The sequence below is a fragment of the Quercus lobata genome, chromosome 2 (assembly GCF_001633185.2).
Source record: "Quercus lobata isolate SW786 chromosome 2, ValleyOak3.0 Primary Assembly, whole genome shotgun sequence".
Classification (NCBI taxonomy): domain Eukaryota; kingdom Viridiplantae; phylum Streptophyta; class Magnoliopsida; order Fagales; family Fagaceae; genus Quercus; species Quercus lobata.
In genome coordinates this window covers 11,836,712-11,849,714 of record NC_044905.1, presented here as the reverse complement: position 1 = coordinate 11,849,714, position 13,003 = coordinate 11,836,712, and the positions used below count along the sequence as shown (strand labels likewise).

At 37.0% G+C, this 13,003-nt stretch overlaps 2 protein-coding genes across 2 annotated transcripts; one reads left to right on the top strand and one right to left on the bottom strand.

The window, feature by feature from the left end:
* Positions 1–1,180: 1,180 nt before the first annotated feature.
* On the bottom strand, positions 1,181–4,724 carry LOC115974506 (thaumatin-like protein 1b). The gene is made up of 3 exons (XM_031094901.1): positions 4,489–4,724; positions 3,567–4,266; positions 1,181–1,412 (listed from the first exon to the last, which is right to left on the bottom strand). Exons 1-3 carry the CDS (start codon positions 4,544–4,546, stop codon positions 1,220–1,222), a joined length of 951 nt encoding a protein of 316 aa, XP_030950761.1. The 5' UTR covers positions 4,547–4,724; the 3' UTR covers positions 1,181–1,219.
* A 7,293-nt stretch (positions 4,725–12,017) lies between these two features.
* LOC115959413 lies at positions 12,018–12,509 on the top strand. Its single transcript, XM_031077786.1, has one exon. It carries the CDS (start codon positions 12,018–12,020, stop codon positions 12,507–12,509), a length of 492 nt encoding a protein of 163 aa, XP_030933646.1.
* The last annotated feature ends 494 nt before the right edge of the window (positions 12,510–13,003 follow it).

The following is a 13,003-nucleotide window of genomic DNA, read 5'->3' as shown; positions in this document are numbered from 1 at the left end:
CTTAGTAAAAATTACCAAATTAGTCCTCAAGCTTGGCTACAATCATAATCCCAAAATAATCTATAAGATAATAAGGCTATATAACACAACTCCTTTCTCTCTCTTTTTGACTGAACACCACTCCTTTCTTTGAAGTTTTGTGTAAATAAAATTTTACATTTTATTATATATATATATATATATATATATTACTATGTCATATTGGATTAGACTCATTACAATATGGTTGAAAAATCCAAATATGCTTCTCATAAAAGTAAGAAAACCAACTAACAATTATATCATTTACACAAGTGATTAATAAAGGGAAATGTTTTACTGCATACAGGAGTATGTGGTAGCAAAAAGAAGGGTATAGGGTCATGTGTAATGCACATGACCAAGTAAACCTTAGACCCATATCCCTTTCTTTTTACTGTCACTACCCCTGTATGCAGCGAAACCTTTCCTTTAATAAAATTTCATGGCATTTCTATGACATTAGGGTACAAACAACAAAGCCTCCCTCACTGTTAGCCGTTATAAATATTAACTTATAGGATTCTCAAAAAAATAAAAATAAATAAATATTAACTTATAGAAGTTTCTTTTAATAAAAAAAAAAACTTATGTAGGTAAAAAAATAAAAGACAAAAGAATTTTACTAGGGAAATATAATTTCATACTATCATCACTCATTTGTTTATATCATCCTTACTCTAATATTTATTGTTGTTAATTTTCCAGTACCTCTTATTACGCTTTCTTTATTCATGTATGGAATTATAAATGGACAGAATATGCGGAGTAACATGACATCAAAAAGATCAACACAGTAGACAAAATCGCAATACTAAAAAATTCAATAATATTTGAGCATTTTACATAAAATATAGCCCCTTTACCCAACAATGTCATGAAACCCACCCCTCCCTTATCTAAAAAATTGAATGATATATCAAAAGAATTAATTTCTTTCGCCTAACAAAGTTCTATTCGTGCAGCACTACTCTCTTTCACTTTCTTTCACATTGAATGTCCTCTTAGCATGTGTGCGGTGCCATCAATACTGACTCACCACCACATTAGCATGGCCAACTTTGTGTGGGCCCTATCCAGGTCACATAGCCTATAATAGGAACAAAACCAGTAGGGGCCCACTACCTGCAATACCATCCTTGTTTGGGCTATAAAGTTGTAGGTCATGATTTGGGCCTAACAAAAGTTAGCTAAAGAAAAATTAGAAGAATTGCGAAAACCGCCATATTGCCACTGTGATGCTGACAAAAACCGCAATGGCTTTGGATCCGAACACGTGGGTACATCCACTTTGATCTAACTCTGCACCTTCGTAGATCATTGTGCCGTTGATGGTTGGTGAGCTTGTCGTTGTAGTGGGAGTTTGCGTGCTTTGCTCTTGTGAAGCTTTTTGGCTGCAGAGAAAAAAAACAAAACAATTTTAATGTTAGTTAACGTACACACTAAAAAATCGAGTTTCAAGAATTGTGACTTTTTGACTCTATGTAGGATATAGCTATCCGTTACAAAAATCTGTGGTGATGATAAGCTTGGAGGTTGTGCAAACCCCATATGGCGGTTTGGCATTAAAAGACTGGACCACCTTTTCAGGGTATATAGAGATTCGGGGAATAACGGTGATATTTTTTATGTAATGCGCTTCTTATGCGCATGTGAAATCTATGCATGTGGGTAGGAGATAATTGTTGCATCACATAGTTTATTATATTTTTGAGACAAGCAGACGAGATTCCTGAAAAATGGTCACTGCATTATTAATATGGGGACCCTAGGTATTAAAGAGGTATCGTTATCTTTGGGCAAGTAAAAAAAAAAAATGGGTATTTTAACAGCTAAGTATTTGCCCCACTTTTGATTCGATTTGAGCTTTGACATTTCGATGATTGTTGTTAACAAGACTGTATCATGGGTAGTGATGGATTGTCAGGCAAAGTTGTTTACGACAATTGACTACTGACCAAATATATTCTGTGTTAGAAAGGGTTGGTTAACTTGGTTTGACAATTCAACAACGGGAAGTTGCAACGATCACCAAACAACAAACAAAGCATGTTGCGGAACATAATTGCAAATTTTTTCAAGAAAGTTAAGTAACACCCATACTAGTATGATTTATTATGATCCATGTTCTCCGTGTGAGTCTAGTGTCTTGGTTGCCGAATTTATTGACAAAGATGAGCAAAACCAGGTCGGCAAATACGGCCGTGAATTATTCGCATGATTTATTTAAATAACGTGTTGTGAATTGTGATGTGATTTATGAAAAATAAATAATAATAAAAACATGTGTGTCCTGTCAAAAAAAAAAGTGTGTGATATACTGCTATTCAGATCTGTCAAGTAGTGTCAACATGAAAAGTTGCGCTACCAAAAACAAAAACAGTTGTTAAAGTTTACGAGCCCAACGTTCAATTTTTTTTTTTTTTTTACGAGCCCAACGTTCAAATTGACAGTCTTAACTTTTTTAGGACAAAAATACCCTTTACCACCATCAAAAAAAAAAAAAAAAAAAAACCTTTACCGTTACGCGAGAAAGACAAAAAATTACTGGCGGTATTAGGGAGATAATAGCTAGAATGTACGAATAATTAAGATGAGCGGAAATAATGTCGTATCTCACTGTTATAAGTTTTTAAAAATTCGGCTCTATTCAGTCCTTGTAACCCGAATTATTATTAATGTGTGTCTTATTAATTTTTGAAAATATTTTTTAAAAATTAAAAAAATATCAACATTTTTTCAATTCTCGAAAATATTTTTTTCAAAAATGTAAAATCTTATTATTATTACAAAGATCAAAATTTTTTTATTATTACAAGGTTAAATTTTTTTTAGTGATATTTTGATTATGTAATGTATTATAAATTTATTTAAAAAAATTTATATATTACTTTTATATTTATGTGTTTTTTTAAAGAGTTTCAACCTATAACGTCCACTCTTGATGATTGCTCTTTATCATTAGACCAAGACATCAATCAGTTTTTTGTATGATTGCTCTTTATCATCAAACCAAGACATCAATCAGTTTTTTGTGTATTATGTAATGTATTATAAATTTATTTAAAAAATTTTATATATTACTTTTATATTTATGTGCTTTTTTTTTTTTAAGAAAGTTTCAACCTATAGCGTTCGCTCTTGATGATTGCTCTTTATCATCTGACTAAGACACTAATCAATTTTTTGTGTAAGTTGATCCCAAATTTCTTATATAACTATCAAAAATTTAAAGCATGGTTGATCTTTAAAAAAAGAATTTTCAAAATTGTTCAATGCTATGTTTTATTATACTCGTGGCATATTAACGTTATAAATTTTTAAAAATGGCTTGTATTGTTACGTCATACCTGTTTACTTGTGTTTGTGCTTTTTAAAAGTAACGATAGAGATACACAATTACTCGGCGTGTACCGAATTGTGATGGGTGAAAGTGCGATGGTGGATTATACTTTACCGATTACAATTCGATATGTGACAAATTATGATAAAAAATTGTGTTAGTTTATGTGTCTCTGGCGCTGCTAAAAAGATAAAAGTAAATTTACCTAGTGTTAGGGGCGGGGCAAAAGGTGATGGTGTAATCCGGCGAGGCGCCACAAGTGAAGGTACTGGTCTTGTCGTCGTAAGCATAACTGTACGCGTGTGGGCAGGCGGTCTTAAAGATCTGAGAGTACGTTGAAGGCTTACAAGTGTTGGGTGTGCCATACGCGCCTCTACAACAGTACTGATCTTGGTCTAATGCGGCGCACGCGCTTTTACACGCTACGCTCTCACCTCCGTCGGCGGTGCTCGTAACCTTAAGCTCCGAAGGGCAAGACTCGTTAAGGTCGCTCACGCATCCAATGGTTGAACAATTCTGACCTTTCCCACCCTGAGGCACCACAAGCATAGGGAGGTTGTACCCATCGACCAAGCTAACATCGAAGAAATCTAGACCGCCATAACCATCGAGCGTGAACTCGGCTAGAGTTGCCGGCGGCAGAGCGTTGTTTCCTGCACACTCAACTTTGCCGGAGCTGCAATCAGCTGTGACGCAGGAGAATTTGCCTGTGGAGTCTTGGGAACAATGGGTTCGGCCCCAGAATCGACCGCCCCATGAGGCTGGTGCAGTGATTGTTTTGGACTCATCCTTCTGCAGAGCGAAGCCTGTGGTTGTAAGTGAAGCTATTCCTGCGTTGGATTGAATGCCTGGCCATACTGTGTAATCGCACTTGTTTAATATGGTAAAAGTCGTTGAAATCACTCCTGTAATTGAAAAGAAAAGAAAAGAAAATAACTTTGTGTTAGAATTTGGTATGTTTTAATGTTGTGTAACTGGTAAAGTGGCACTAAAATCACGCCTGGATAAAAAATGCTAATTCAAATAGAATGCTACTATGTTCACACCCGGTGGAATATTACCCCGAACATAAAAAAACAATGTTATGCACTTGTTGCTAACTTGTTATTAGTTTCTAAGTTATTTACCTTTTGTTGATAGAAAAAGTGTTAACAAGGACATCAATAATGTTGTTAATTGAGCCATTAAAACTCAATGGCTATAACAAGAAGAGAAAAAGAAGGAAGAGAAATTTAAGAGAAGCAAAAAGAATGAGAAGAAGAAAGAAGGGTCCAGTTGCATAGGCCAGATCCGACTTTCTCTCTTCTTCTCTTGAGTTGGGAATAGGACTGGGAGCAATGTGAGATTCTGTAAGAGCCGTGATTAGCGGATTGGGGGTATTTATAAAGGAATTGAAGCAGTGGATGTCTTAGCTTACGTGGCTCTGACTTAGTTTTATGTGTATAGGACCGGTGTGAAGGCAAAAATAAATAAAATGTCATAAATGTCCTTTTGGTTTATATATTTTGGACCGATTCACATTTTAGCCTTAAAATTGATTTCGTTCGTCCCTACAAATAAAAAATCGTTTTTATTTTGATTATTGTTGTCAACCTACTAATAGAAAATCCTACATGACAATTTTTTTAGTGTCACGTCAGTATTTTATTTTATTTTTTCAAAAACCACACCAGAAAATATAATTTTTCTTTTCTGAAAAGCAGAAAAAAAAAAAAAAAATTTGAAAAGCAGAAAATATAATTTTGATTTAAACTGAAAGTACAAATTTGATTTAAATTAAAATTTTAATTTCTTAAGTCTCACATTTTCATGCATTTTATGTTTTCTTAACGAAACATAAATATACAAAAGATTTAGGTTTTAAGCTGGAAATCAGATCAACTTCTCTAGTTCTCTTCTCCTCTCTCTCTATCTGAGCTATTCCACGGCTACCATAAGCCACCACCGACGGTGATTTTTCTCCAAACCTCTATCCTCACAAGTCACAATCTCACTCTCTCTAATCCTTCGATACTCACTAATCGGCAAAAGCTCTATGGCCGAACTTTGAGCTTCTCATCATACTGAATTGGAAAGGCCTCTCTTTCAGTGTCCTTCTTTGCTTTGCCGCTTCAGTCACCAGAGGTTCAATTCGGGTTTGTTTTTCCATATGGGTGTTGTTTGTTTTAAATTTATGTGTTTTTCTTTTCCATGTGGGTTTAATGATTTTTCTGGGTTTATGGGTTTCGGTGGAGAATGGTGTTTGGATATGGAAAATGTGAACATCACCGGTGGTGGTCGTGGCATGCAGCAAGAAAAGAATCAGTGCCCATGAGTGGGTATCTGGGTTTGTTTGATACTTGCATGATTGAGTTTGTTTAGATCTGGGTATCCTTGCTATTGATCTTGGTATGTTTGTGTTTTTGTTTTTTGGAGAGAACGTGGTGTTGTTTGTTTGGTTCAGATTTGGGTATCTTGCTTGCTCTTGTTCTGGGCTTTTTGTGTGTTTGTTTCCCAAGAGAAATTCTGGGTTTGCTTTTGATTGAGTTGGTTACTGGTTTATGAGTTTATTTCTTCGGTTTATTTATGGTTTGGTTTGGTTTCTTTGGATTTGGTAAAGATTAGATTTGGTTGCTGGATTTGGATTTGGGGTTGCTAGAGATTAGATTTGGTCGCTAGAAGAACACGAAGAACAAGTTTAGTTTATCACCACAGACTTATGTACTTACGAAAAAAAATAATGAAAGTAAAATAATAATAAATAAAATTAGATTTAAGGTTTTTTTTTTTTCAATTTTCTGAGATGGCTTTTAAAAAAAATTAAAATGCTGAGTTGGTATTAAAAATGCCAAATAAGATTTTCTATTATTATTTTATTAACCACGTCAATGCAAACATGGCACTCCATTAGCTATGTGAGGTTTTTTGTTAGTAAGTTAACGGTAATGACCAAAATAGAATCGATTTTCCTTTTTTAGGGATGAAGGGATGACAATAGGAATGAAATCAATTTTGGGACAAAAATGCGAATCGGCCCAAAATGTAAGGATCAAAAGTGCATTTATACCTACATAAAATGATAAAATACAAAATTGACTTTCTAAATTTTTTCAGATTTCATTTTAGCTCTCTAATTTTACTTTTATTCATTTCAGTTCTTTACCTTTCAAGTTTATTCAATTAAGGATTTTCCATTAATTTTTGTTATATGTTATAGTTAATTTTTCAATTTTATAAATTTTTCTTCAAAATTTTAAATTAAAAAAATTTAATTAATGATTGAAAAATATTTTTCATATTTTTTCTCTTCAAAAAATTTTAACAAAAAGTTAACAGAAATGTCTTAATTGAATAAATCTGAAACTTAGAGGTCTAAAAGAAATAAAAATAAAGTTAAAAAACTGAAATGAAATATGAAGAAAGTTAAAGAGCCAATTTCGCATTTTAGTTTAAATAGAACATTCAAAACGAAGGCAAATTTACTGGTGTTTTTATAACTGAAAAAACGCGACTTTAAATTACGTTTTCAGGTTAAAAAACACACTGTATAGAACAAAGTTTTTTCCTTATGGAAACACAGTAAGCTCGAAGGCACAAAGCTGTGATTAAAAAAGACGCTTATTTCTCCCGTATTGTTTCCCATATTGTTAACATGACGCTTTTTTTTTTTCTTTTTTTCTTTTTTTTAATTAAAAAAATGCTTTTTTTTTGAAAGAAAATAAGAGCACGTCTTAGCCATACAGGTTATCAGTATCCCCTGTTTTCGGCTGATTTTACAATATTAAATTAACAATGGCTAATTAATTGCGGGCTTACAGACTCAAGATCTTTTATAAATGTGCAAAATGACAAAGAAGATGTAATGTTTGAGGTACAAATTTTTTTATAAATTTTTTTACAAACTGTTAATATAGTAAATAGTTATTGATAATTGCAAAAATGATGTTAGTTGTGAATCTAGATAAAAACTAATAGAAAGTTAATCACAATAATATTTTATAATAATATTATAAAATAGTTTGTAATTATAGTATTATTTATAAAGAAAAAATACGAATGGTAGTATTAGTTACTCTACAAGATCATAGTCCCTCATCTTATGTGTTAAAAGTTAAAACAACTGTAAGGATACGGTTCTGTTGAGGCCCAATAAGGATGTTGGGCTCGCACATGAAAGATCCCTCACAATATGATTTGTAGAGAGTGGGCTTGAAAAGCTTGCCTTTGGTCACAGGGCGATGTTCCGGTCTTGATTTTAGAAGAATTCATGCAGAAAAAGGAGTTGGGTTTGAACATTTAAGCCCTTCAGAGTCGCATCCTATGGGGTTGGACTCCTCGGACTTGATCCGAGGACCATTAAGGTCTTACTCCGGTTGCCCAACGGTGGGTTTTTTATCTGATGTGCATGTGTTGTTAAGGTGTTTTCACCCATGGAGTCTTTTTTGGAGGTGGGATGCAGAGCCCCTTCCAGATTCACTTGCTTTTTCTTTTATACTAGCTTGCGTTCGCTCTCCTTCGTCCACGTGTAGGGTCAACCTTTACAAGACTGATATTTGTCCCATCAGTCTAATCCCAGAATTGTTGGGGATGGTTGATAAAGCTGAAGAATATGGCTCTGTTAGGTGCAGAGTCTTATCTGGGAAGGGTAGTAAGGATAACTTTCCCAAGATATTTTAGATCTCCCTACAAATTTGTCCCTACACCCCTTTTCTCAATGGAGCTTTGGGTCTGCCGAGGACTAAACTGTCCTCGGTTACATCTCCAGGCCATTTTTTTTTTTTTTTTTTTGCCTTATATCTTTGGGCTCGGGCCATAACCTTTTTCGGCTTGGGTCTTTGGACTCCTCATGAGCAAGTGGGCCTGACCCATAAATTATTGGGCCCCACAACAACATTTTTAACTTTGAATAGAAAAATATATGAAAAATTTGAGATCAGTCCTATTTAGTATTTATTAATTTCTTTCTAAAAAAAATTTATTAATTTGTTTGCATTAAATTCCTTTTCTTTTTTCGGTATGTCATTAATCTCCTTGTCAATATGCCACCTACCTCTGTTTTTTTCAGCACTGCAAGAGATATGCACAAGCGCACGTCATTTAGGAGTAGTAGTATAATAATTGGCAAAAACTAAATGCACAACATCCCATAACCACAGTTGTTCCTAATCTTACAGGGGTCAGGGTTAATGAATGCCGTAGGGATGTGAAATCAACGTAGTTGACCTACATATCTTAGTTTCTCAAAAAAAAAAGAAAAAAAGAAAAAAAAGACCTACATATCTTTAAAATGCCTAATTAAGGGCACTTGCTACTTTTCCTTAAAATGCCTAATTAGGGGCACTTGTTAACAATCATCTGCATAATGGTCACCAAATAATCCACACCTTGGCACGAAATCATGGTTTTAAAAACCTAACCGGTCAAAGGACCGAAAAAAGGATCGGTGTTTGATTTAACATGGTTCTTGACCAATTTTCTTGGTTTTGATTGGACTGATTCTAGATTCAATTCTCAATTCAACCGGTTGAATTGGCCGGTTTGATTCGGTTTTTAAAACAATGCACGGAATTATTGAGACCTATGGATAACCCATTAGTCCAATAAGATGGGTTGAGTTTTTTGCCCATGGGCTCTCATTGGGCAAGCCCATTAGCTTGGCTTGTTGCCCAACCCATCAACCCATAAGCTTATAACAAAATAATTAGGAGATGTGGGGTCGAACTTGAGAGTTGAGAGATAAAAACTTTAAGACTAGACACCTAACAACTAGGATACTTAAAGTGATTGTGTTAAATTATGTTTACTAAATAAAGGACAAAGTTTAGCTATAAAATTGGTTATAGCTTAAGAATACGACCTTACTCAATGTCATTGATATTGCTCATGGGCAATTGCCATTTAGTAGGCTAGCTTATTAAAAATAAAATGGCAAATGCCCATGAGCAGGGATATGAGCTAGGGTTTTCCCTTTTGGCTCATCTAAGCCCAACCTATTGACCAATTAACGACCCATTAAGCCCACGAAAAAAGTGAAAAATGGGCCAGGCTGTCGTAGCCCAGCCCATTGACGACCCTTACATCTATAGCACTGATTGTAACTTGATGCAGTAAAAAAGTTGCATGGGCCTCAACTCCAAAAGAAGAACAAAGAAGAATAAAAGAAAAGATTGATAACTTCCATTGCACCCGACAATACGTTTTGCAATGCACTTTATTGATACATTTTTTTTTAAAAAAAATTTGCATCTTATTTTCACTTTTTCATCCAATAATCACAACTTATTGCATTACTATTTGTGAATTGTGAATTTTTTTTGAGAAATAAGTTGTGTAAATTAATTTACTCTTTTAAAAAATAATTATATTCTCGTAAAAGAGAGATTTTTTCAAATAAGATGCACTTGGGACTTTAGTAACAAAAAATCAGAATTGATGAGGGTAAAACTGTAGCAGTAATGCTTACCCTTGTGAAAGTACAAAGTGACACTTCAAATAAACCCGTAGGGATCCGTTGGCAAGTGATGACGTTAAGAAGTCTACGAAGTGCACCTCATAGCCGACGGGAGGACTTTAGGCCACGAAGAAAGGTAGTTGACACTAAAAAAGCTGAAAGGAGTAGGCGAAACTGACGACCTTAAGCCTTGCTTGGTCTCCACATTTGCATATATAAGGAAATATCTTGCGCTTCATGTTTAGTGCTAATCAAGATGACTCCTACAAAGAAAGGGCTCCGCAAAATACGCTCGTAGAGACTCCTATGAGGAAAAGACTTCTAGCTTAAGGAAAAGATGTCAACCCTCTACTACTATAAAAACCCAAGACCTTCGCAAAATAAGATACGCATAATTCACCCCAACTCTGACACTCTAGAGTTGTGAAAAGTTCTAACTTGACCTTTGGAGGGTATTTGGCCGGCACCACACCGTTGCTTTTTGTTAGGTCTTCTCTTTTTGTTGTGCAGGTATTATTTCGAGCACGTGAGGCCATGTGACTTATAATTGATTTTTCGGCATTATCAGTTGGCATCGTCTATGGAAACTTTAGCAACTTGTAAGCCATACTATCGCTTCATGAACAAAAAGTTGCATGGTACTTACTCGCTCGATGGCAACCACCAACAAAGTTCAGGGAGACAAGCCACAACCCACTGCCCTGGAGAGGCAGGTCTAAACCCTCACAGCAGTAGTGGAACGTCTCACCAAACAGAATCAGGACCTAGAAGAATAGTTACGGTAGAAGAACATAGCGATGTACCTCAAGAGGAAGATCAAGAAGATACCAGTGTTGAGAGAAGAGACCGAGAGGGGCCGAAAGGTAGTAATGCCCTAAGCAAACTGAAGCGCTAAGACATGAGCCGTCCATTTGTCACTGATACGGCTCCACCCCACATTGTCACGGAAATGCAGATGATGAAAGAACGAATGGACTTTATGATGAACGCCTTCAAAGATCGGGTGTCCAATGACCTTGATGATCTGGTCCATCGAATCGATTCGTCGTTCACCACATCCGTCAATTCCTTCCCCCTACCGCAGAAGTTTCGCATGCCACAAATAGAAAGCTACGACGAAGCCAAGGACCCTCTAGATCACCTAGAGACTTTCAAAACCTTAATGCACCTTTAAAGAGTAGCAGACGGGATCATGTGTAAGGACTTCCCTACAATATTGAAGGGTCCTACGAGAATTTGGTTCAGCTGATTGATGCCTGACTCCATTAGTACTTTCAAGGAGCTAAGCGCCCAGTTCACTTCGCACTTCATTGGGGGGCATAGGTATAAGAAGTCCACTACGTGCTTAATGAGCATTAGGTAGCGAGAGGACGAGATACTGAGATCCTACATAGCTCATTTTAATAAGGAAGCGCTCTCGATTGGTGAGACTGATGACAAGATACTTGTGGCAACCTTTACAAACGGGTTGCGAAAGGGTAAGTTCCTATTCTCTTTATACAAGAACGACCTGAAAACCATGTCGGACGTACTTTATAGGGCCACCAAGTACATGAATGTTGAAGATGCGATGCTGGCTCGTAAGAAAAGGCCTAAGAAAAGGGAGAGACAAGAATACACGCGACAAGACAGAGGACGGAAGACGGCAAGAACGGGAAAACGAAGGGATGATGGGTGCTCTAAGCCCCCAGCGAGTACTTTCACAAGTTTCACCCCATTGACTACCCCGATCAACTAGGTCCTAATGCAAATCAAGGATGAAGGGGCTCTAACCTTCCCCGGAAAGCTAAAGGGAGGTCCCAATAAGTGATATAGAGACAAATATTGTCACTTCCACCGTGACCACGGTCATGATATATCTGTTTGCTATAACTTGAAACAGTAGATCGAAACCCTTATCAGGCAAGGGAAATTACAAAAGTTTGTCAGGAGGGAGAGAACGGATCCGCCTCCCTAAGAGCAGCCCCCCGACTGGATAATGAGCATCCCAAACTACCCATAGGAGATATAAGAATAATCATAGGGGGCATAACAATTATGGGATCGTCCAAAAAAGCCCGTAGGACTTACCTCTGGATGGTTCAGAACGTCCAGCTGACGGGTTCCGTACCTAAGATGGCGTGGATAGACAACCCCGTCATCAGGTTCTAGGAAGAAGATGCCCGATGTCTTCACCACCTGCACGATGATGCACTTATCGTTAACATATGAGTAGGGGATTATAACATGCACCGGGTGTTGGTCGACAATGATATCTCGGTGGACATCCTATACTACCCAGCGTTCCAGCAGATGAGGATTGACAGAGAGCAATTAATTCCAACGAATGATCTGCTTGTTGGTTTCGGAGGAACAAGGGTATTCCTCCTAGGCACGGTCACATTGTCAGTAATGTTAGGCAACTACCCTCAGCAGATCACCAAGAACGTAACATTCCTCATGGTCGACTACTCGTCCGCTTACAATACCATCCTCGAACGACCCACTCTCAATTCATGGAAGGCTGTAACCTCAACCTACCACTTAATGATCAAATTTTCTACCGACTACGGAGTAGGAGAGTTATGCAGAAATCAGGTGGCTGCATGTGAATGCTACGTAGCCATGATGGAAATGGACAACCACCTCCAAGCTATGAACATAGAAGAACACCAGACGATGATAGAGCCCATTGAGAGGCTTAAGGAGATACTTCTTGACGACCCCAAGCCTAGCTAAACGACTAAAATTGGAACCCTCGCCAGCCCAATGGTCCTCCAAGCGCTTATGACTTTTCTCAGAGATAATCGGGATATATTCACCTGGAGCCACAAAGACATGTCAGGAATAGACCCTTCGGTCATGGTACATAGGCTGAATGTGTCGCCTTCCTTTTCACCCATCCATCAGAAGAAGCGAATGTTCACCCCAGAGCTAGATTAAGCCATAGCGGAAGAGATTCGCAAGCTACAAGAAGCGAACTTCATTAGGGAGGTTTACTACCTCGACTGGCTAGCAAACTAGTAATGGCCAAGAAAGCTAGCGGAAGGTGGAGGATATGCGTAGATTTCACCGACCTAAATAAAACATGCCCTAAAGACAGCTACCCCCTCCTGCGGGTTGATGTTCTAGTTGACTTTACGGCTCAGCACCAGTTGTTAAGTTTCATGGACACCTTCTTGGGTTACAACCAAATCCGAATGCACGAAGCAGACCTGGAGAAAACTTCGTTT

Bases quoted from the DNA above. Each gene is read 5' to 3' on its own strand.
- LOC115959413 (XM_031077786.1), top strand. From the start codon at position 12,018: ATGCACCGGGTGTTGGTCGACAATGATATCTCGGTGGACATCCTATAC.
- LOC115974506 (XM_031094901.1), bottom strand. From the start codon at position 4,546: ATGGCTCAATTAACAACATTATTGATGTCCTTGTTAACACTTTTTCTA. The intron at 4,267-4,488 runs GTAAATAACTTA...TTTCAATTACAG, and splicing joins ACTTTTTCTATCAACAAAAG to GAGTGATTTCAACGACTTTT. The intron at 1,413-3,566 runs GTAAATTTACTT...TTTTCTCTGCAG, and splicing joins TGCCCCGCCCCTAACACTAG to CCAAAAAGCTTCACAAGAGC.